Source organism: Onychostoma macrolepis, chromosome 11, assembly GCF_012432095.1.
Source record: "Onychostoma macrolepis isolate SWU-2019 chromosome 11, ASM1243209v1, whole genome shotgun sequence".
Taxonomy (NCBI): domain Eukaryota; kingdom Metazoa; phylum Chordata; class Actinopteri; order Cypriniformes; family Cyprinidae; genus Onychostoma; species Onychostoma macrolepis.
In genome coordinates this window covers 10,761,553-10,786,913 of record NC_081165.1, presented here as the reverse complement: position 1 = coordinate 10,786,913, position 25,361 = coordinate 10,761,553, and the positions used below count along the sequence as shown (strand labels likewise).

Below are 25,361 nucleotides of genomic sequence, written 5' to 3'. Positions count from 1 at the left end.
TTAGTTGGGGCTCCTTTTGCCTGAATTACTGCAGCAATGCGGCGTGGCATGGAGTCGATCAGTCTGTGGCACTGCTCAGGTGTTATGAGAGCCAGGTTGCTCTGATAGTGGCCTTCAGCTCTTCTGCATTGTTGGGTCTGGCATATCGCATCTTCCTCTTCACAATACCCCATAGATTTTCTATGGGGTTAAGATCAGGTGAGTTTGCTGGCCAATTAAGAACAGGGATACCATGGTCCTTAAACCAGATACTGGTTGCTTTGGCAGTGTGTGCAGGTGCCAAGTCCTGCTGGAAAATGAAATCTGCATCTCCATAAAGTTGGTCAGCAGCAGGAAGCATGAAGTGCTCTAAAATTTCCTGGTAGATGGCTGTGTTGACTGTGGACTTCAGAAAACACTGTGGACCAACACCAGCAGATGACATGGCAGCCCAAATCATCACTGACTGTGGAAACTTCACACTGGACTTCAAGCAACATGGATTCTGTGCCTCTCCACTCTTCCTTCAGACTCTGGGACCTTGATTTCCAAATGAAATGCAAAATTTACTTTCATCTGAAAAGAGGACTTTGGACCACTGAGCAACAGTCCAGTTCTTTTTCTCCACAGCCCAGTTAAGATGCTTCTGACGTTGTCTCTGGTTCAGAAGTGGCTTGGTAGCCCTTTTCCTGAAGATGTCTGAGCGTGATGACTCTTGATGCACTGACTGCAGCTTCAGTCCACTCCTTGTGAAGCTCTCACAAGTGTTTGAATCGGCTTTGCTTGACAGTATTCTCAAGTTTGCGGTCATTCCTGTTGCTTGTGCACCTTTTCCTACCCAAATTCTACCTTCCAGTCAACTTTGCATTTAATATGCTTTGATACAGCACTCTGTAAACAGCCACACCTTTCAGTAATGACCCTCTGTGACTTACCCTCTTTGTGGAGGGCGTCAATGTTCGTCTTCTGGATCATTGCAAAGTCAGCAGTCTTCTCCATTAATGTGGTTTCAAAGAACAAGAGATACCCGGAATTTATACTGTAGGGATGGTCATTTATTCAAACTCAAATGTAAATATTCTAATTTTCTGAGATAATGAATTTGGAATTTTCCTTAGTTGTCAGTTATAATCATCAAAATTAAAAGAAATAAACATTTGAAATATATCAGTCTGTGTGTAATGAATGAATATAATATACAAGTTTCACTTTTTGAATGGAATTAGTGAAATAAATCAACTTTTTGATGATATTCTAATTATATGACCAGCACCTGTATGTTGTTAGCTACGTCTTTGTAACTAACATAGTGTAGTTTTTGTTTTTTATATAAGAATAGCTGCTTAAAAAATAACAATAATAGTAGCATTATTGTAATATAAGTATTTAAAAACATGAATATTGTTGCTTGGGAAAATACGGCTTCAAAATAACTTTTCCACCACTGCATGTACCTTGATCATTAATCAGGTGGTCAAAAAAAAAGGGGGGAAAAAAGAATATATTCTTCCATTACTTTTAATTTGTCTAAATAAGATGTTGAGCAAACTATACTTCTATGACTCACAGCCATGCTTTTGTACAAGAAAAATATGGCATCTACCCTAAGGTCTAGACAGACTTACAGCCCCACTGACCCATTAAATAAGACATCTCAACATCCTTGCAGAGGTGAACTTAAAGGACCACTCTTGTTTTAGAAAAATAAACCACATAATTATTTAACTATAAATAAACATTGTGTTTAAGTGTTATTTGCATTTCTATTAGAAGTATTAATCTGATGAGTCATCCTTTAAGGCAAGCATTTCATTTTGTTAGCACCGGTTATCCAGCAGACACATGCAACAAGCCCCACCTCTTTCCCTTCATCACCCAATCACAACACACAGAGACTCAAAGACGCATCCTGATTTGTTAATGCTTTACTAGATGTTCGTATCAGCTTGTTCCAGTTTTGTAGAAAGTCTGTGTGTGTGTGTGTATAGCCCTGTCCCAAATAGCACTCTCAGTCCTTCAAGAGCAGCAGTCTCGCAAACATGTAAAGTCAATTTAAAGCACCAAATGGGACAGGGCAGAGGCGTAAATCCCAACGCCGTTATTCACTGAACATAGTTCTGCTTATCATTCACCATCTGTTTCTCTACAAGCATCAGTACCTGCTATGTGAACATGTAAACCTAATGTAACATACCTAATATACGTCTCATAGTAGCGCCTTCTGTTCCAGAAAGCAGAGAGATGGTTAAGAGAAAGCATTTCGGTTAGGAAGGAAAGAGAGAAAGGTGGAGAAAAGCAGAGGAATACGATAAAGGAATGGATGGACACATATATCATACAGTATATACATGATATATACAGCATTTTCATATATGTGAGGCTGTTTTCACACTTGGTTCGATTGCTTTGTCCAAACCCTAGTTGAAAAACATGTCTTCTGTCCCCCACATATGATTTTACTTTGCATTATGTGGTTTGACTTGCTAAATAAGCACCAAAAAGGTGGAAATTTTGGTAGAAACTGATTATCGAAGGTCTGAACATTTGATTCATTTTGATGAATCATCTTTTTGATGAAAATCTTTTTCTTGTAAATGAACCAATTGGTTTTACAACATAATTCTATTTCCTCTCCAATTGGTCAATCTAACAAGGATTTTAACAAAAAGCATTTGTGAATTATACACATATTGTCTAATGTTCGCAAAATTTTGCTCAGAAGACCATATCAAGCCTCATCAATCTTGTCTGGTTTCTAAAGCCCTTCATCCAGAAATGGCCTCATTACAGTGATGAGACAGTAAAGTAAGACTGTATCTTGGCGTCCAATATCAAGGTTGGCAAACATCTCAAATGGACTTGGGTTTGCACCAAATGTGCTAGAGCAGGGATCCTCAAATCTGGCCCACGAGATCCACTTTCCTGCAGAGTTTAGCTGTAACCCTAATCAAACACACCTGAACATGCTAATCAATGTCTTCAGGATCATTAGAAAATCACAGACAGGGGAGTTTGATCAGGGTTGGAGCTAAACTCTGCAGTGGACTGGCCCTCCAGGGTAAGATTTGAGGAACCCTGTGCTAGAGTAAAGCAACACACTCATTGAAATTTGTAACTATTTTACGTTTTGGCAAATTAGTGGTAAATTCATCTTAATATGGATGATTTCATTTGTACGTTGTACAATCTGCTTTAGCCTTGTTGACGGTTAGCTTTAGGAGTGGTGTTATGTGTGAACCTTCATACAAAATTTTTCTCTAAAAATCATAAATTTCAGCACCTCGTGAAATAGTTACGTTTACTCATGAGATCGGGTTTGTGAAAACACCTTGAAGAAAACATGGTCAGATAATGGACCAGTGTAGGTCAGAGGAGGACAGTGGGTGAGACAAGGGTCAGGTGGTTTGATTCAAAGGTGGATAAATGCTAAAATGTAAAATAATTTAAATTTAATGATCTAAAGGTACGGTCACATTAGGCAAATTTCGGCCAAATTTTGAGGGCAAAAAGATCAGTTGTCTATTGTTAATAATATTGCGATGAATGAAGCCCAGCTCACACAGAAGTCACTTTAAAACAAAGCAGATTTCTGTTGCGAATTTGTGGGACCTGTTGCAAAAACTGCATGGGGAAATTTCACTCACACCAATTCCAATTGAAATGACTGGATTTCGCCTGTGAAAATTTGGCAAACAACGGTAAATTTGACCAGACCTTAAAGCTGATGATAATGTAGATGAATAATCATCTAAAAGCATAAATGTAAATGAATGCAGAGTTTAAAAAGTCACTTTCTTCATCAATCTACTAAAGAAGTCAATTACTTAAGACCTTGAAAAACACCCTTCCTAAAGCAATTCCAGTCAATCCGAATAGATTTAAGGAATGGTTTAAGAAGTCAGTGACATACATGAGATTACAATATAATCTACTAGCACTGACAAATCATTGAATACATAAAAGTAAATATTCCAAAATAGTAAAATCAAGATATTGTATGAACAAAACAAACATTCACCTTTGTCCGTGTGGGGTCCTGGGCTTGTCGTATTCTCCGTAGTACGACCCCGGGTAACCATTAGCGGGCATATGCTCATAGTAACGATTGTGTCCTCCGTTGGGTAAGCTGGACACATTGGCGTTGTTGAGATTGATGTTGGTAGACTTGGGAGACTTGTTGTAGGAGTTGTGATGATGATGATGGTGATGATGGTGGTGGTGGTGGCGATGATGGTTTTGCTGCGCCATGGCATTGGCGCGGCCCAGACGCCCCACGGGCTGTTCCATGTGGGCATAATGTGGAGGCGGCTGAACCTGCAGGGGGCGCTGTGTAGCGTTTGTCTGGTGGCCGGAGCTCCTCCGGGGGTCTCCATTTATGTGATTGATGTGGTTGCCAAAGAGTCCTCCATTTCGCTGTGAAGATATACTTGTGTTTGTAAGTTTAAAGAAATACGCAATGGACTTTAGTCACGGTTGACGCCATATTTAAATTTTTTGCAAATGAAACGAAAACGTAAAAACAATAACTAAAAAGATAACTATAACTATAAATAACTATATCCACACCAAAGACGATAATGTTCTGTTTATTTTACGTGCGCGTTGCAATTTTGTCGCCTGCTGCCTGAATGCGGATTCGGAGTGGATTCTGACTGGTTATCAATGTTTTTAGTTGTTCATCAGCTGGAAAAAATTTTTTTCTAAAAGTGATCCCAACAATATCATCTCTCAGTGTTGTTATCGTTATAGCCATGATGTGGACTTCACTATTTTTATTGAATTGGAACAATTGTTATCGCTGTAGTTATCGTCCTTGGTGTGAACGGCCCTTAACAAATAGATGTACAGGCTGCAATTGTAATATCGTCCTTACGCTGATGCGATAAACAAAAAAAGTCCTTTTGCTGTCAAAAAAGTTATCCCACACAACCTTTGCAAAAAATGAAATATGGCGTCTCTGACAATTCATTATTCAATGCCAAGTCAATTTGATTGCCATTTTTAATGATCTCATGGGAAAAAGAAGTTGGAAAGGAGGTAAAATGGCGTATGGTGTGAGTGAATTTCATGAACTGATTAAATCTGAACTGAATTTGAAATCAAGAGAAATGCAGATATGCTATGCTAAGGCTAACGTTATTACTACAAACCTGCGATACAAATGTACCTATTGTGTAATCTTCAATCAAGTCATCCTTTTAGATTGTCAACTTGGCTACTTTATCCCCGTTCAAGGTCTTAATCTAGGTGTGTATGACCTCCAGGGATGGCGAACAATTCACCGCAGTTCCCTTAAGGAATCGTTACTATTAAAAACAACTGTTTTCAATTGTACCAGGCAGTTAAAGTGAGACAATAAGGTACAGATCGATTTTATAAGGAGAAAGTGGTCATAAAAGGTGAATAATTTACCCTATAAATTTCTTCGTCCTCCTCTGGTATAAAGTCTACTAGCTCATCATCCTGCAGGTCACATGATATCGCACGGCGGATTTCTGGCCCAATGTCATGCAGCGTACGAAGGCCAGCCTGAAACCGTGACGACAAGATAGCTAAGGACCCGCTCTTGAATGGAAAGCCCTTGAACAGCAGCGACATGTTGAAAACGGAGACCCTCACACACACATGCCACCAGGGGGCAGTTTACCAGACACATTGACACACAAGCTTGACGAAGACAGTTCCAGACAGGACAAATTCATGAGAGATGACAACAAATCACAGTAGACAAAGAGGAAAAACACGAAAACGTTCCGGTAATTGTACACCACAACTAATACACTTTAACTAAGATGCTAGCCTTTACTGTGACTTTCTAAAAAATACTATATTAGCCACATGTGCTATTTAGAAACATGAACTTTTTGTGTATAAAATATTTCTAACATTTCAAAAGTGTAAAACATTTCTATGGTTAATTAAATCACACTAAAAACCTCTAAACAAGGATTATGTTCGCAGAGAAATCAAACACATTAGTAGTGTTTGATTTATGAGGATGGAGACCAACAAAACAATAAATGAATTGTAACTCTGAAGTGATGGTAAACGAATACATTTACAGATCACCATTATCACACTGAGGGATCCATATTCAAGCTAAAACAGCATTAGCGCATCCAAAAACAGAGAGATACAGTTGAGGTAAAGAAGGTCTCATGCAAAGGAAATTAACAGTTTGTCATTTTTTCTTTTTTGATTATTCAGCGTGTTTACACTGACATGGATTTGCTTTTGACTAACACATAACATTGGAGCTTATTCTGGCATAAAAAAAAATTCAGCTATTTAGGAGCATGTATAATGTATAATAATTTAAAAACAAATAAAATAAAACACTAAAAATATTTTATTTACTTATATGTCATTAAAAATATTAATTGGGTTCTTTAACTAAATATTTTAGGGATTCGGCAGACAAGAAATCTCTTGGGGTACCTTAACATTTAATTCTATTCAATTCAAAAATAAAGAACAAAAATTTCTGTCAGTGTTAACACACCAAGTGCAAAACCAACAACATTATGACCATAAAAGAACATACAACTTGTTAACTCTAAAGAATCTATCTCCAAGTATGATCTGCTTACCTGCAGGGCGATGGCGGTGTTGTTCTGTGCTGGGTGAACGCCCACCAGGCCTTCCTCTTTGCGTTTCTTGAATTTCCTAAAGTAGTCCTGTATCAGGAAAGTGGCATAGAACTTCCCCACCGTTACCTCATCATCTGAGTGAACAGACCACACACACGGCTTCGCTGTCAGCAAGTAGTTTCAACGCACGCATACACACCTCTGCGGTGACGCACGGTGAGAGACAGAAACTGACGCAATGAGATGCTTTATGTTATTCTAATTATGTACTATTAAAACAGATTTGTGAATCAAATGTTAATAACCCAATTAGAATTATCTGGATTTCTACACAAATGGCTCGTAAAATAGGACCTATGTCTACGTAATAAACACAGATGGTCTTAATTACCAAACACCACATACATGAGCAAAATATGCTGTACATCACAAGACACCGATACGTTGTGCCATTTTAGTCACCTTGAACATACGGTCATGGCCCAAAATATCGGCATCCTTGTAATTCTGTCAGAAAATGCAACCCTCTCAGAAAACTGTTGCAGTTGCAAATGTTTTGGTACTCACATTTTTTTTTTTTTGCATTGGAACAACAACAAAAAAAAAACATAAGAAAAGTCAAATCTGATACAATTCCACACAGAACCCAAAAAAATGCACTGGACAAAATTATTGGCACCCTTAACTTAATATTTGGTAGCACCCCCTTTGGAAAAAATAACTGAAATCATTCGCTTCCTGTAACCATGAATGAGTTTCTTACACCCCTCTACTGGAATTTTGGACCACTCTTCTTTTGCAAACTGCTCCAGGTCATTCAGATTTGAAGGATGCCTTCTCCCAACTGCTGTTTTGAGATCTCTCCACAGGTGTTCTATGGGATTCAGATCTGGACTCATTGCTGGCCATTTCAGAACTCTCCAGCGCTTTGATTGTAACCAAGTGCTTTTTGAAGTGTGTTTCGGGTCATTGTCCTGCTGGAAGACCCATGACCTCTGGTGGAGACGCAGCTTTCTGACATTGGCCACTACGTTGCGCCCCAAAATTCTTTGGTAATCATCAGATTTCATGATACCGTTCACAGTCACGGTAGAGCCCTGCACGGGCCTCAATATTAGGCCCTACCCGACAGCTTATCAGAATTACCGGCCCGAGTCTGACCCGAGCCCGTCTTTTTTACCCCTTCTCCCAAAACAGCTTATACTACTGGTTTGGCTATTAAAATAGTTCAGTTTTGTATGTAATGGCAAAATGATTATATTTAGTTTAGTTTTTTTATTAAAGTTAATTTAGAAAAACGGGAGGATTTTTGTTCGTTAAATGTAAGTTTTTGTTTTTTAAAGTAACGACCATGCACCAGCGGCAGACAGTGAGCTGATCATAGCCTATGTTTGATCAATTTAGCCTTCTCAAATCATCACGACTTGCCTAAAATAAATTCTATAGACATACTAAAACAGTTCAAGCATATAACAATGTTTAAACGTTAAACCTGCGCTATAATAATAATAATAATAATAATAATGTGCACTAGCCTATATCCAAGTTTGTGGAAGCTAAAGCGCGCTCTGCAGGACATGGAGGCACCAGGGCAATCACTTGCATTTTTTTCAGTGGAAACAACTTAAAATAGCCTACGCTGTAATTTTTTTTTGATAAAGGTAAGAGTAATACATCATTTGGAACTGTAAAGGGTCTACTTTTATTTGTGTGCACTCACAATATCAACAAAACGTGCTTTTATAAAACAAAGAAAACATGATGCGCTTTCTGCCGTCTCGTCTTGAACAGGAGCGCTTCACAAAAATGAACCGAAGCTGAGCGAATACATGCCTCACGGACATGATAAATATATCTATAGAAAGCTTTAAATGACCACTTAACGAAAAAAAAAAAACTTTTATTATAATCATAATCCATAAAGATGCATTTCTCTCTCAACTTCATCCTTGTGAAACGGACTCAGAGAACACTAGTTTATTAGTAAATAATTCAAATATCTCCTTACTATTTCCCCCGGACACATTCATGGTAATTATGTTTGCTGGGGCTTTGCGGCAAGCTTTAGCCTATTGCGTGCATTTGAACGCAGAACTCTTCAGCTGCGCTGAAGTCACTTGTGCTCGCTGCTGCTGCGGGACACTAAACACCGTCGACCGCTCTCGACAATCGTGGGAGCATGGTCTCGTGCTTTTTCCACCAGCGCAGCAATTTTTATTTTAATCACTAATTGATGGATATCTAAAATATAAAAATAAACAGAAACCTAAACAGGCCCGAGGCCTGGTCCGTGTCTGAACTATGTGAAAATTGGCCCGAAGCCCGGCCCTAGGGATGTAAAAAAAAGTCGGACCCGTCGGGCCCGGGCTGAAATGCAGGGCTCTAAGTCAAGGCACCCAGTGCCAGAAGCAGCAAAGCAACCCCAAAACATCTTTGAACCTCCACCATGTTTGACTGTAGGGACTGTGTTCTTTTCTTTGAAGGCCTCATTTCTTTTTCTGTAAACAGTGCCATGATGTCCTTTACCAAAAAGCTCTAATTTTGTCTCATCTGTCCACAGTACGTTCTCCCAGAAGGATTGTGGTTTTGTCACATAAGTTTTGGCAAACTCCAGTCTTGTTTTTTTATGCCTTTGTGTCCTCCTGGGTCTCCTACCATCATTCAGATGGCGATGGATAGTGCGAGCTGACACTGTTGTACCCTGTGTCTGCAGATCAGCTTGAATTTGTTTGGAAGTTAATCGGGGTTCTTTATCCACCATTCGAACAATCCTTCGTTGTAATTTTTCATTAATTTTGCTTTTCCGTCTACGTCCAGGGAGGTTAGCAACAGTGCCATGGGCTGTAAACCTCTTGATGATATTGCGCACAGTGGACACAGGAACATTAAGATCTCTGGAGATGGACCTGTAGCCTTGAGATTGTCCATGTTTTTCCACAATTTTATCTCTCAAATCCACAGACAACACTTCTTTCTTTTCTCCCTGCTCAGTGTGACACACAACACAAAGGTTGAGTCAACTTTTCTCCATTTTAACTGGTTGCAAGTGTGATTACTATATTGCCCACACCTGTTACTTGCCACAGGTGTGTCTAAATACAAATAACAGGAGCATCACGTGCTTGAAAAGCAATTTCTTCTTACAATTTTGACAAGGTGCCAATAATTTTGTCCAGTCCATTTTTGAGTTCTGTGTGAAATTTTATCAATTTGACTTTTCTTCTCTGTTTTTTTGTGTTGTTGCAGTGTAAACAAAAACAATAACCACGTGAATACCAAAACATTTGCAATTAGAACAATTTTCTGAGAGAAGTGTTGCATTTTCTGACAGAATTGCAAGGGTGCCGATATTTTTGACCATGACATACAGTACTCTACACTTGGCTGTATTTATTTTATAAAAATATAGTAAAAACAGCAATGTTGTGAAATATTATTAAAGTTTAAAATAACTAATTTCTATTTTAAATATATTTTCAAATGCAATTAATTCACATGATGCCAAGCTGAATTTTTAGCATCATTACTCCAGTTTTCAGTGTCACATGATCCTTCAGAAATCATTCTTATATGCTGATTTTCTGTACAAAAAAATTACTATTATCAATGTTGAATCATTTGAAAGCATCTATGCTAAATAAAAGTAGTAATAAAAGTATTAAAAAAGTTATTTGTATATAAATAATGGTAAATTATATATAAAATGCAAAATTTGTGCTGTTTTTCTACCTAGCCATTCATGCTAGAAATATAGATAATTACAATTAATAGTTGTCAGGTTTACAAATTTTATTCACAATGCTATTGTAAAAGTAATTAAATTCAACAATTAAAATAATATGTGGAAAATTAAACTTAAGCTGCTAGTTGTGTTTGGGAACACAGCTCGTTTAAACTAGTAATTTGCCGGTTATTAGCTGGTAGACCACCTTGGACCAGCAACAAACCAGCTACCAGCTAGTCAAACAGCTAATGACCAGCTAGAAACTAGCTATCTTATTCCAAAATATAGCTACCAGCTAGTTGTAGAATATTTCATATTCGCGGTTTGGCACCCATCTAATTTGAGTCACCAGACATGTGTAAGCATATTAGTATTAGCATGTTAGCGTTAGCATAGCAACTGTGAGAGAGATAACTGAAAGTTTGAGGGGAGGGCGGGGGTTTGAAAAAAAAAAAAAAAAAACAACTGCATCAGCTAAGCCATCTAACTTCACTAAAATCTAGTCCTAAATGTGTTTAAGTTCTACTGGGAACATGCAAGCAAGCAGCACTGAGCAATATGTATTAGCATATTAGCGTTGCATTTCTGTGGGTGTATTTGTGCATGTCTAATATCCTGTTTTTGGATATGCATTTCAATCTTCTGTGTATACAGTATAAAGTGTTCATCTGCATGTTGTGTACTGTATGTGTAATTGTGTGCATGAGAATCATTCTGAAGCAGGGGTCTGTGTCACTTTTTTTAAACAAGCACGTTGGGGACATATCGGGAAAGAAGAGGCAACATTAGTTCCATGCCACCACCCTAAAACAGAATTGCTTCAGAATATTCTGAAGATTTGAACTTTTACATGAACAGAAAGACAGTTAATGAGGAACGGAAGCTGCGGAAAAGCTCAAGCAGATACAGGAGAAAGCGACAGTGTAGAAAAGAGAGAGAAACAGAGAGAAAGAGACACATTTTTAGAAGGACAAAGCATGCCTGAGTTGCCATGCAAGCCCAAAGCTCAACACACACACACACACACACACACACACACACACACACACACACACACACCTTCTCCAAATCCTCCAACCATATACTGACACACACACACAAACACACATCATTGAGGTTCCAGTGTGGACGCAGTGTGGTACCGAGCAGGAGAGGAGAGCATTCGCGACACATACAGAACAAACATCGCAGAGACCCGACCAGGAGAAACTAAGAGTACAACAGCAGGAAAAAGCTAGTGCAATAGCTGGTGTGTGTGTGTGTGTGTGTGTGCATGACACAAATGTACAGTATGTGTGTGTGTGTATATATATATATATATATATGCTACATTGGGGAAACTGAAGTGTATTAAAAAATGATATTTTTGATCTTTATCTAAATGGATGATTCAGGTGTGAGTTGCCACATAAGTATTATACGTCTATGTTGTGAATGCGTATTCTCATTAGCGGCGACAAACTCTGAGCTTTATAACTGACCACCAGCAGGGGGCACCACTTGATCCAGAAGTTTCATGCTTGTTCTCTTCCAGATCTTCTTAATCACGGCTCGGAGCTCTTCATTCGCCTGCTCTAGGTTACCTGGGTCAAAACACACACCATGTTATCAACACAATGTAGTTTCTATTCACTACCGTCAACAAGGACTGAAAAAAGGCAAATTTTCAATATTTTGATGGCTATAGTTATGCATTTACTCTGAACAGCCTAAAATATAATATAATATAATTAATATATTTTAATATAATATAAAGTATAGTAAAATCTTTTCCACTGTCCGTTTTTCACTAAAAATGCAAAAAGCAATAACATTTAATGATATTATACCTAAATATACTCATATACACTACTGTTAAAAAGGGGTCAATAAGACTTTTTTTTTTTTAAAGAAAGGAATTAATACTTTTATTTAGCAAAGATTTATTTGATCAAAAGTAAATACATTTATGCTTAATACTAGAATATTTAGTTATTAATAAAATCCTGAAAAATCTTTAAATTTTTACTCAAAATCCCATACAGTGTTACTACATAGATTAAATGTTTACCTATATTAATATTTCACTAAAACATATTTTGTGACTGATGCAAATGAATTGTATTGAATTAATTAATTGATATAAAATGTATAAAGTAATTTGCAAAACAATACTTGTAGTTCTGAAAAGAATGCACATACCTTCCGTTTTGATCTTCAGTGCAGTTCTCACAAGAGCAAAAAGTGTAGCATTAAACATGACCGTGCCGTCACTGTTCAGAGGCATGTTCATAGCCACCAGCCTCTGGAATATAGACACAACAACAGACAGAAAGAAAGAGAGTGAGAAGATGGCTCGAGTGTGTTTGCTAATGTTCAAACACATTATTTATAAATGTGTGTCTTACCTTGCAGGCGACTCTATGAGGACAGAGTTTCCCAAAGCCAAGAGGAGGCTGAATACGGCGCAACAACGTCACTACATCAAGATGTTTTATTCTGCCTCTGCAATAAATGAGAGAGAAACACTAACTGAAAAATTCTCCATTTACTCTTCATCTCATTGCTATCCTGGACAAGCAACTGCCATGTTGAGAACTGAGCCGAATTGAATTTGTTTCATAATTGACAGTTATTGAACTGAACTGAATCAACATTTTACTGATTCAAACTGAATAATGACACCATTTTTTTCTGCTTATAGCTTATATGAACTTTACACAGCTATTGAACTGAACTGAACCAAAGTTGAACTAACTTGAGTTAAATAATGGCACAACTGTTGTTTTTTAGAGCAGAAAGAATTTGAATTCATCTCATATTTGAAGAGGTGTGCATCACTGATTCTGTTATTTTCCTGTTTGTTACTGCTTTTTTACTGTTTATAAGCTGCTTTGAAACAATCTGTATTGTATAAAGTGCAATAGAAATAAAGGTGACTTGGCAAACACATTTTCACATGCTTACTTGGCCTCTGGATCATACTCTGACCAAATCCTCTTAAATTCATCAAGATGATGTGGCCCCAGAATCGACCAATCACGGGTCAGATAGTCAAAGTTGTCCATGATGACAGCCACAAACAGGTTAATGATCTAAAACAAGACATTATTTAATTTGCTTCACATGTGAAGAGTTCTGATACAAAAATCAGCATTTTTATCAGGCTGCTATGTTTAGGTTCAGCAATTTTACTCTAATGGCAATGTATAGGTCCTTTTCTATGCAATTAAAGTGAAATGACTAAACATAAATATAGGAGCCTGAAAAAAATTCTCATTTTACAAGAAAATTTCAGATGGCATTTAGAGGCTTTTGCATCTGAACTCTTCATGTACAACTTTTGAGAACAACATTGCTGATTTAAAAAAAATAACCTTAAAAAACTATATAAATCCTTAATAAATCCTTTTGGGATTCCAAAATGACAAAACAGTTAAATAATGTCTTTAATACATTCTTAAAATGCTAAATTCTGAATATATTTGGAGGTTTAAAGTAATATTCTAAATAATAATATTATAATAGGTAATTATAAAAATTAGAATAAATCAAAAGGAAGTCTCTATGTAGTTAGTGTGTATGTACCAGAAAGGCGCAGAGCATGTAGAAAGTGATGAAGTAGATGATGGCAAAGTTGCTCCCGCAGGTCATCTCTTCTCCAGGACTATAATCTGACTCCGGGTCACACAGCTTCCCTGGCATGCATGCCAACATGATCTCCTGCCAGGCTTCACCTGTTGCACATCTACACCCAAGCAATAATTCATCTGAATTGTAATCCTATAAAGCAGACTGTATCGTACGTTAAACACTCTTTTAAACACACAGATAAAGTGGTAGCGTATAATGGGGAAAAGAATAAGAACCAAAAGAAAAAACATCCTGTCATTTTCAGCTTTAATATCCTCACTGTGCCATTCACTGACCTGAAGAGCAGAAGCACAGCTTGAGGGAACGTCTGAAAGTTGTTGTTCCTGTTGATTTGTGTGTGGTCCACCATGGCAATTTTCCCAAACACCTGAAAGATGGTAAACTAAGTTGCACTGTGCTGTATTAAAAGGTCAAGGGCTAGATTTACTAAACAGGGAAAAATAGCATTAGAGCGCAAATCCATATAAAGTGCCGATGGGAGGGAAAAATTCTGTGTGTGATTTACTGACAATGCGCACATTGAAAAACACAGACGCCGCCAGTTCATTTCCATAATGACCACAAATTACCGCCTGCCTTAAGACATGCTTTTTTTGGGTCGTTAAAAATGGCCGAATACCAGTGATTTTGAGCGCAAACGTTAGTAAATTGCGTTGTGCGATTCATTTTTAATACTCTCCTCCCATAAATTTTGCGTCTGAAAGGGGAACCCCAACAAATGCATATTCAATAAGGTGAGTTGCAACAATAACTGTGTCCACGCCTTTTCAGCGTTAATTCTTCACTGCGTGTCTTTCGTAAATTCTGACAGTACTATTTTAACGCCAAAAGACGGTTTGTGCTGGTGCAAGCTGTTAGTAAATCTGACCCCAAGTGTGTATTTTTTGCACTGAATGTGGGTGATTTGTAATTTAGTCAAGATATCAGCTACAATTACGTCATTTTTAATTACAGATTATAAAACCATAAAAACAAAGCATACAGATGACAATACAATCAAATAAATAACCCTAATAGATTTGTTATACATATCGTTTTCGAATTGCATTTGACTAATTTTTGGTGGCTGTTGTACAACTTATTATGAAACTAACCTGCATGCCAATGACAGCGTAGATGAAGAACAGCATGGCTATCAGCAAAGCGACATATGGCAGGGCCTGAGAAAAGAGCATAAAATATATATTACTATAATATAATATTTTTTTATAAATCAGGGGTTTCCTGATTAGCTGGTTACCTAAACTCTGCAGGAAAGTGGACCTTGAATTGAGAACCCCAGTTATTAATAGTAATATTTTAGCCCAAAAATGACAATTCTGTCATTAATTACTAACCCTCATGTCGTTCCAAACCTGTAAGACCTTCGTTCATCTTCGGAACACAAATTAAGATATTTTTGATATCTTCATAGACATAGACAGCAAGGATCCTTACACGATCAAGGTCCAGAAAGTAGCAAGGAGATCATTAAAATAGTCCATGTGACATCAGTGGTTCAACCGTAATTTTACGAAGCTACGAGAATACTTTGTGTGCGCAAAGAAAACAAAAATAACGACTTTATTCGACAATTCATCTCCTCTGCGTCACCCTATAGCGCCATTTTGGAGAGTATCACATTCATAAGCAACATACACAACGTATGTATGCGGATACGTTGTTTACGGTAAACAACGTATCCGCATACATACAGCGTATTAGCATACAGTGCTGTTGACACAGAACAGCATACATTGTTTACGTATGTGATACTTTCCAAAATGGCGCTATAGGGTGATGTCGCATGGATTATTTTAACGATGTCCTTGCTATGTTTCTGGACCTTGATCGTGTAAGGATCCTTGCTGTCTATGGGAGGGTCAGAGAGCTCTCGAAATGCATCAAAAATATCTTAATTTGTGTTCCGAAGATGAACGAAGGTCTTACAGATTTGGAACGACATGAGGGTTAATTGCATGAGGAGTAATTAATGACATCATTTTCATTTTTGGGTGAACTATCCCTTTAAGCTTCAAATTCCATTCCAAATAAAATAAAATAAAATATAAAATAATATAAAACTTGTTATGCTGGGTTCAATTAACCCCAAAAATTAACTCTAATTACTCTGTAGCTAAACGATAACGGACACCTTTCTGATAAAATGCATACCGTAACTGCTTTGTGATAAAAAACAAAGGTAGAAAGCTTCAATAATATCTGGCATTTCATTAGGTTAGAATAACATCTGACCTGGAAGGACTTGATGAAGGTCCAGAGAAGGGTTCGAATGCCCTCCCCCCTGCTCAGCAGCTTGACCAATCGCATCACTCGAAAAAGACGGAAGAAGGTGATTGAAATGCGGGCGCTGTCCTCAGTGTTCTGTGGGGCGGAGTCAGCATTAGTGAACCAATCAGGAGAAAGATATAACACAGGGCATCAGGCAGTATTATGGCAGTCTGACCAGCAGAGGGAACCACAATGTAGTTTCAAAGCACAAGGTGAGTTGATTCATTTGCAGCCAAATTTTAAAAATAAATTTAAATTGTAAATTAAAAAAATTCTAATTTTGAATTTAGAACTTAAGTGCTTTTTAAAAGAGTATTTAGACTGGTTTGACTGATCCATAAACACTACCAGAGACTCTGCGTTTCATGCTTATCCTGGAGAGAAAAGGAAGGGGGTAGAGGGGTGCATGCTGGGTGGAAAAAACAAACAAACAAACAAAAAAACCTTGCCATACTTGACTGCACGCATCAGCACAAGCATGGCACTCTTGACCCAGAGTTACTTCATGCCAACTTACAGTGGACCCCCAAACCTCATAGGTTAAAGGTCAGTTTGAGGTCACAACCTTACCTGACCCGATCCGACCTAATCTGACCTGAATTCAGGGGCCACTTAACCATGCAGCAGTGTCAGCGCTACAAACGTGAGGGGCCGACGACCCCACCCACACACGCACACACTCACACAGTTCGTCACGTTTGGGTGACACTCCCCTAATTGACAAAATAGTCAAAAGGATGTAAAAACCAAAGCAAAATCTTGACAAACAAAGCAAACGAAGAGAAACCAAATGTAAATATAAAGCCAAAACTCAACAAATTGAAGTCGGGGTGGGTTAAGATGAAAGGTAACAATGTTTAATCAAGATTTCAGAACTCAAACGGAAACCTGAAAAAGAATGCAGACTGTAAACTGGGCAAGAAGCCCAAGAGGGGCAGAATTTCTTACCCCCGACTCATCCACCTGAGGTGCCTCTGTGGGCTTTAAAAATCAAAGACCTGAATTAATCACTCACACATAACGTTTGCACAGCCACTTACGCTTTAAAACGCATTCACAACATACACAGGCACTCATAATATCACAAACTCTATAATAGCATTTCTAACCGACAGATATCAGGACAGCAAACCTGCTCAAACAACCTCAAGATTAGAAAATCTTCCATTCAAAACTGCTTATAAAGGCTGAAAAATGACCAGTGACCAGGGAAAAACAGGACTAGACTCACATAAGGGGCTTATATAACACGAAGATCCATCATGTGACCTTATTTCTATCTCGTGGATTACATAAGCAGCTGCAGACAGCATCCAACGTACAGTACAGTGCACACACACACACACACATTAACAGGACTGTTTGGGACTAGTGCACACTTATGCAACGATTACAACTTTGTAAACAAGAGCGTATCCAAAAAAAACAAACAACAGCAAAAGACACAAGTATAACAAACCAACAATGCCATATTACGAAATTTACATTCTTCTACATTCATGTGCATTAACGAGATTGCACATGAATCTATATATATATATATATATATATATATATATATTTGTTATAATATTTAGTGAATTAATCGTATAGTGTGACACTAACAGTTAACTAGCAACCAATACCAAACATTGAAAACATGACTGGTTTTATAATAATTAACATAATTTATGCACAGAACATGCTTATGAAATGCCGTCATAATCCTTTCACTAGATAAATGTGTCCACCAATGTCCACTACTGATGTAATTTATTATTTGCTAAGTCAAACAGCTTTAAATTTAGCATTAATATGTTTTCACATGCACACAAAATAAACCCCATCCACACATTTGGTTTGAAGAACAGATCAGTTCTTGACTCTGAAAGAACAAAAACAAAAACCACATTCATCAACATTAAAGCACTCACACACACAGTAGGAAGAAAATTCAGTATATAATCAGAAAAAAAGATGAATCCTTCATCTGTGCAGAAAGACTCCAGACAGATATGGCTTCAGTCACACAGCCTGACATCCCTCGTCTATAGCTATTTACATTTGCATGAGAAGCAAAAATTATAAGATGCAGTTTCTGGCTGTAGCATTTATGGTGCATGCATTAAGCAGTCAGGCATATGTGCACACGCTTACAAACATACAATGTCTTTCTCGAACACACTCTCGCCATAACAGCAACACAAGACTTGAAGGAGCTCAGTGTTCCAGTAGCACCGCAGCATCTCCATGCATGTGCCCTGCAAAAGAGACACCACCCGAGGGCGCTCTAACAGTCCAATGCAAGAGAGGACAGAAAGAAAGAAAGGAAGGAAAAATTTATACTGGAAGGAAGGACAGATGGCAGAAAAGATGAATGAAGAAAAGAAAAAAGGAATGAAATAATTCAGAGAAGAAAGGATGGAAGGAAAGGAGGAAGGAAAGCATAAATGAGGAAAGAAAGAAGGAAGGAAGGCAAAATGAGGGAAAACTAATACAGAACTAAGAAAGGATGGTGGAAAAGAAAAATGCAGGGAGTGGAAGTAATGACAGAAGGAAAGCAGAAAGGAAAGAAAGCAGGGACAAAGAAAAAGAAAGAAAGGTAAAATGGTAGGAAATAATGAAATGGCAAAGAGTAAGAAAAAATAAATGATGAAGGAATGACGGAAGGAAATAAGAAAGGCAGAAAGGAAGGAAAAATTAATAAAGGAAGGAAGGAGATATGGCAGAAAAGACAAATGAAGAAAAGTAAAAGGAAGGAAAGAATTCAGAGAAGGATGAAGGAAGGAAGGACAGTGAGAAAGAAAGCAAGAAGGAAAGAATGAAGGCAGAAATGAAATAAAGTAAAAAAAAAAATTAAAAAAAGAAGGAAGGAAGGAAGGAAATAATGAAGGGAGGAAGTAGAAAAAGAAAGCAGAAATTAAATAAGGAAAAATTAAAAAATAAAGAAGGAAGGGAGAGAGAAAAGAAAAAAAAGATGGGAAAAAGAAGGAAGGTAAGAAAAAAGACAGCAGGAAAAAATGAAGGCAGCAATGAAGTTCCTGAAATATATATAAAAAAAGAAGAAAGGAAACAAGGGAGGGAGGGAGGGAGGGAGGGAGGGAAGGAGAAAAAGGGAAGAAGAAAAAAGGAAGGAAATAAAAAAATTAAGAAATTAAGGTATGTGAGAAATGATTAAGGAAATGATAAAGGCAGAAAAAAAACAAAAGTAAAGAAGGAAGGAAGGAAGGAAGGAAGTGAGCAGTAAGCAGTAATGGAGGTCATGCAGCCTGTCTGACGTCTACACACCTGCTCTACTCAAGCTCTCTCCTCTGAGGAAGACAGAACAGAGAGACACACAGTCACTCAGCAGACACACAGACTACAGAGAGAACACTGAACAGCCGTTCATAATGAGCCTGTGCTGCCTTCACATCTATCTAGATCTAGATTCTTCCTTTGTTAAACTGTTTTAATAATAATAATAATAATAATAATAATGTAACTTTTTATGCTCACACAGAATTCATTTTTGAATTATACTCTCAGAATCCAGACTACTTGACAACGTGGGTGGTCACTGTTGAGCTGTGTGATTCTGCATGTGTTGTTTTTTTCTCTGTGAACGTCTCTGTGTACTAGAATGATAGTGCTTCGTTTGCTAGTGATTGGACGCTCAGCTTTGATATCTTGATTTCTCGTTATTTAAATCAGCTCTGAGCTCCAGGGCCATTCTGTCTGGAGGGGAACAGGAGGAACTGAAAGAGAGGAAGTTTAAACTTCAAACGGACTACACCGCTTGGGCACTGACCGGAGGAGAATGGAGCGGGTGGCCGAGCGCCATCTGCAGAAAATGAAGCTAATGTTAGCAGCTACATATCCCAGCATGCAACAGGGGATGGGCAAACCAGTCACTCCAACCACCACAAGATTGGGTGAAAGTCACACATACCCCTGAGTGGGGAGTGATGAGTATAGATATGAGCATGATAGATCCGACAACAAGACCTGTAGAATATCTGCTGTCTTTGATCTAATGCTTTATATCTATAATTGCAGAATTTAACAAGCCTGAAAGCCACTAAAAACAATGTGATAAAATGAGTTTCACAAGGCTTTTAAGATGATGAAATGATTATTTGACAAATAAAGTAACATTTTAAGGGATAATTCACCCCAAAAATGACAATTCTGTCATTATTTGATCACCTACATGTTTAAACCTCATTGTTTTGAAGAATTTCCTGTCCATCCTTTGCAAAATCATTATAAAGTGATTGACAACTAGGACTGTGACACTCCAAAATGACTAAAAAAGCACCATAAATGTGGCTTCTTAACCATATATTAACTGTATAATGAACAGTGAATTTTAAGCTGTTATTCACTGGAAAACATGAATTCTTGGATTCATGTGAATTGAAACTTTTTAATGAATCTAGTTCACAAAACCAGTCTGAATGATTCATTCACAAATCAGAGAGATCCAGTTCTCAACTCACTGACTAGAAGATCTAGTTGCAATGTTTAAGGAATAATTACCTACATTTAAATAAGTTTCTCACCCAAAGCTATTATAATATGTCCAGAAGACTATAAAAAAAATAGTCATACAGACCACTTTTATGATATTTTTATGGAGCTTTTCCATTCATTTTCTGTCCATTGTAATTGTGTGGAAAAATAGGGACCGATACATTATTCAAAGTTTCAGAAGAAAAAAGGTTTGAAACAACATGAAGATGAGTAAATCATGACAGTTTTCATTTTTGGGTGACTATCGCTTTAAACTTCTTCTGAAACAGCTAGCTGATGGCAGAATCTAGATTAATTAATTTGACAGAAGACCTTGTGAAACCTCTTGATGATTTTATCACCACTGAAAAGCACAAAGACAGTGAAAAATAAAGATATAGAGGACAACACAGACAAAAAAGAAACATACAAAGACGAGACACAGTCACTCTCTAATTCTCTCTCTCTCTCTCTCACACACACACACACATCCACAATCTCTTAGTAATTCATATCACATGTCCACATTCAAACAATACAAGGACACCAAAGACTCCACAAACACACAAATACAACACATCGAATGAAAATGGCCACAATACAACACCTACAGGGACATATACAATACACACATATATACATTTATATATGGACGCTGGGACATGAAAAACACCAGAAAAATAGCACTGTAGCTCAGACAGCAGGGTGACAGCCGTGTGAGATAATATACATGTGTGAATATTCCCTATGTTATATGTCTGAAACTGGACAGTATTTGTGAGATACAGAATTTTAAGTAGCACCACCCAAGACATCACACACTGAAACTCAACCACTGCTCTTAAAAGAACACCATCACTTCCCAGCACCACCCTCTTCATGCCCAACATTAAATGTATTAAAACATATTAAAAAATAAATGTGTGTAATATATACAGTGTGTGTGTGTGTGTGTGTATATATATATATATATATATATATATAGACTTTTAATAGCACCTTATATGAAATTTAAGACCTAAACCTGTAATAGAAATACACATTATATTGCATACATATATGTAATATTTAATGTGTTTAATGTAAAAAGAAAAGAAAATATCATCACTATCAAAAATGCTATTTATTATTACTAGATACAGTGAGCTTTTCATATCAGCAGACAATATTCCATACAAAATATCCCCACAAAAGTACTACATCACCAAGATTTTTGGTGGTGTGAACAATTTATTCTGAAGCAATATTTTCAGTGTTCTATCAGTTTTTACATACTTAAACTTGCATATTTTTTTATTTACATTTTTATTTATTTTTAACCTTTTAAAATATGCATCATCAAATTATTACAATTTATCAATAAATTCAATATACAGTATAGGGCTGTTACCAGTCATATTAAATCATTTACACTGCAAAATTTCAACTGCAATAAATAATGTTATGAGATTAATGTTTTAAAAACATTTATGAATATATGAAATGTTGGGGGGATGCATACTTTTCAACATACTAAGCCACCAATAGATGGCAGTATATCACTTAAGTGAGTCACTGAGTCATTCAACCGATTCGTTCAAAACGCTGAATCATTCAGTAACAAAAAAACGCCGAGTGTTGCTCGGAGATGTGCAATAGAGAATGTGAAACTTATCACGCCACATTGCAAGCTGGGGCGCCGCCGCCATTTTGAAAGGATCGCCCTCTGCTACAAATGCTGAAATTAATACGGATACCTGCATATCTTTTGTTTTGTTTTTGCCTTTAAGTTAAATATTCACATTCTTCATTGGATCATTTGCAGGGAAGAGAAGCTATTTTATCGCGTTGCATGATAATTCGATCTGATTACCGTGAAAACAGTGCCACCCGCTGGACGCTCGCTGCTGCTGCAGACGTCATATGATAATTATCCAAATAAAGTGTTTATTCAACAAGCTGACAGAAGTAGATCCATTTTTTTGTTGGAAACGTTTTAATGACGAAGTATAACTGTTGTAAATAATATTTTTCCATGGCCACAGAGGAGAATCAGCAAACTGTGTGTTTATATTTATTTCTACAAATGACAACTAAAATGAAATCCCTGGAACAGTTTTGTAGCATTTTAAAATGCTGGTTTAATGTAGTAAGACAGTGATGCTAAAAGACATGCAGATGAGGCCAGAATATTAATGCAACTTGTTTAATTACACATAGCTTTTTCGTCCCTTTAGAAAATCGTAATGAAGAACACGCTTATGCATTAAGACAGTGTTTAAAGTTCATATTTTGGGTTCATCAGTTTTTCTGCAGATATTCTGCTTTATTAGTAAGGTGTGTACAGAATGTGGTCTTTTAAATATGTGGTCTCGGTACATTAAGCATTCTTTCTTTGAGAGGAAAATGCTTAATGTGTAAATAAACGCGTTGGGTTCACATTTTGGGCTTATGTGTGTATCTGTACGTAGTATATGCTTTACAATTTTGTCTTTATCACTGTCTTGATACATTAAGTCACATGAAGCGTTATTTGTGTTAAGCGTTTTAAAGTCCCTGTTCAAGCTCTGCTAATTCACAAGCTGAGTGAGAGTCATACTGGCAAAGGTGATGTTAATTATTAAACCAAACAAAATCAAAACTTTCAAAAACACGCAGAAATATCATTCTTTAATTGAGTGAAAGGCAGTGGGTTTAATCTGTGACATTATTAATAGATTTACTATCCGGCCTCTTCTCGATGCAGCATGAATGACAAACAATGGTGGCATTTTCCACGATCACGACAGAAAATCAAAATACTGCCCTGAACTCAACAGCGGAACGGCAGCGCGATCCTCTCAAAATGGCGGATAAACAAAGCAGTTTCCCGGAACTCTACGCGGCGTGACGTCACCTTCACATTCTCTATACTTCTGCGGTGATCTTTGGTTGGAACTATTTTCGTTGGTGAAATAGGACAAAACAGTAAATACTGCGTCTAAAATGTAAGTAACATACACTGTAAAAAGTGATAAGTTGACTTAACTTAAAAAAATTGAGGAATTGAGTTTCTTTTTGTGTGCTGTTGTTTTGAAGTCTCACAAAGAGACAGGCAGCGACAGAGCCTCAACAGCGCGACCTTAATTCCAGAAATACACTATCCATAATCAATCGCTGTTTACGCTGAATGTAATAAAATCAGAAGAATCATTCTGTCTGATGATGCAGTAACTACTGCGGTGGGAGAAAAAAATCTTTGGTCTGTCGTCAGACTAAATATATGTTTTATCGGTAATGTGACCAAAAATTTAAGACCCATCGAATCTGAATTTAAGACATTTTAAAACTTTTTAAGGACCCGCGGACACCCTGATATATATAAAAAATTAAATAAAATAAAGAAAAACATAAACTTAAAAAACAGCAATGATGACTAAATGAAATAAAAGCATTAAAATTAATAAAACTAAAGTTAAATAAAAATGACTAATAATAAAATGACAGCACAAAACAAAATTACTAAAATGTCAACTAAATTGAAAACTGATCATCTAAATTTTAAATCTGATTCAAAATATTAACGATATTCGTATAAAAATACACTGAAATTATTAACAAAACTCTAGAATCCGTTCTATTTGTACAAGCAGACAATTAAGCTGTTGAAGTTTCCACATCAACTTAGTTTGTTGCTGAACATTTTAAGTGTGATGCCAAAAAGTGATGGTCTGTTCCTTTAACAATTCATCAACCTTCCTGCCCACAATAACTAATCATTAATGCTGATTTGGCTTGTAATCAGTAAAGCCAAGGCATGGGGGCTTTACTTCATTACACAAAATCAGCAAAGCACAAATATGCTCTTTTTTTCTGAACTGATCTTGATGAAAACTCTTAAACTAGCACAATATTGTCAAACTTTTGACAAGCACTTCAAGGAATCAAGTCATTATGAAGCAGAACACAAGCAAACAGGAGATCACATCTTGCCATACTTGCCTCTACAAGTTTCTATGGAGACAGAATGGAAGAACAAGCGTTAGAGAAACCAGCTGATGGATTTCTGCAGTTCTGACTGCATTTACACACATTTGGATGTGAGACCACAAATTGATGGTCAACAAACACAAAAAGCAAAGTACGAGATTTTGGTTCATTTCTCAGCAGCAGAGTCCTCAGGGTTTTTATCTCAGTTAAGCAGGGGAAACAGAAAGTGTGACTGTTAATTTACATTAAGGTTAGCTGTACGACCTCAATTCACATCAAAGACACAACATATAGCGAAACCTTGCAAAAAACATCAGTGCCATTTTCTTAGCTGTTATGCTTTCACAAAATTTTACTGTCATGTGATGTTAATAATTTAGCCTATTTCTGGTATATGCAGTTCATGGTAATATTAATACTGTACATTTCATATAAGATTTCATCTTATTTGAAATGTCAATCATATCATATAAGTCAGTAAGATTTTTTTTTTGGGGGGGAACTAAACTAATTTTTTTTTTTATTCATAAAAGATGCATTAAATTGATCAAATGTGACAGTAAAGACATTTATAATGTTACAAAATTACTATTTTAAATAAATGCTGTTTTTTTTAACTTCCTGCTCATCAAAGAATCCTGTAAAATGGTCTCGTTTGACATTTCTGATAATAAGAAATGTTTACTGGGAAGCAAATCAGCATATTAGAATGATTTCCGAAGGATCATGTGACACTGAAGGCT

General features: G+C 36.9%; 1 protein-coding gene across 14 annotated transcripts in view; it reads right to left on the bottom strand.

The window, feature by feature from the left end:
* cacna1da (calcium channel, voltage-dependent, L type, alpha 1D subunit, a) overlaps positions 1–25,361 on the bottom strand; it is a 128,785-nt gene that overhangs the window by 11,988 nt on the left and 91,436 nt on the right. For 7 of the 14 annotated variants that reach the window (XM_058792150.1, XM_058792155.1, XM_058792156.1 and 4 more), the window contains 13 exons: positions 17,146–17,178; positions 16,162–16,290; positions 15,021–15,086; positions 14,202–14,293; positions 13,861–14,020; positions 13,240–13,367; positions 12,681–12,777; positions 12,475–12,577; positions 11,775–11,876; positions 6,570–6,703; positions 5,392–5,508; positions 3,998–4,392; positions 2,174–2,200 (listed from right to left, as the gene is read on the bottom strand). In XM_058792150.1, coding sequence (XP_058648133.1) covers positions 2,174–2,200; positions 3,998–4,392; positions 5,392–5,508; positions 6,570–6,703; positions 11,775–11,876; positions 12,475–12,577; positions 12,681–12,777; positions 13,240–13,367; positions 13,861–14,020; positions 14,202–14,293; positions 15,021–15,086; positions 16,162–16,290; positions 17,146–17,178 — 1,583 coding nt within the window. The remainder of the gene's footprint in view (positions 1–2,173; positions 2,201–3,997; positions 4,393–5,391; positions 5,509–6,569; positions 6,704–11,774; positions 11,877–12,474; positions 12,578–12,680; positions 12,778–13,239; positions 13,368–13,860; positions 14,021–14,201; positions 14,294–15,020; positions 15,087–16,161; positions 16,291–17,145; positions 17,179–25,361) is intronic. The other 7 variants (XM_058792154.1, XM_058792159.1, XM_058792157.1 and 4 more) reach the window with 4 other exon arrangements.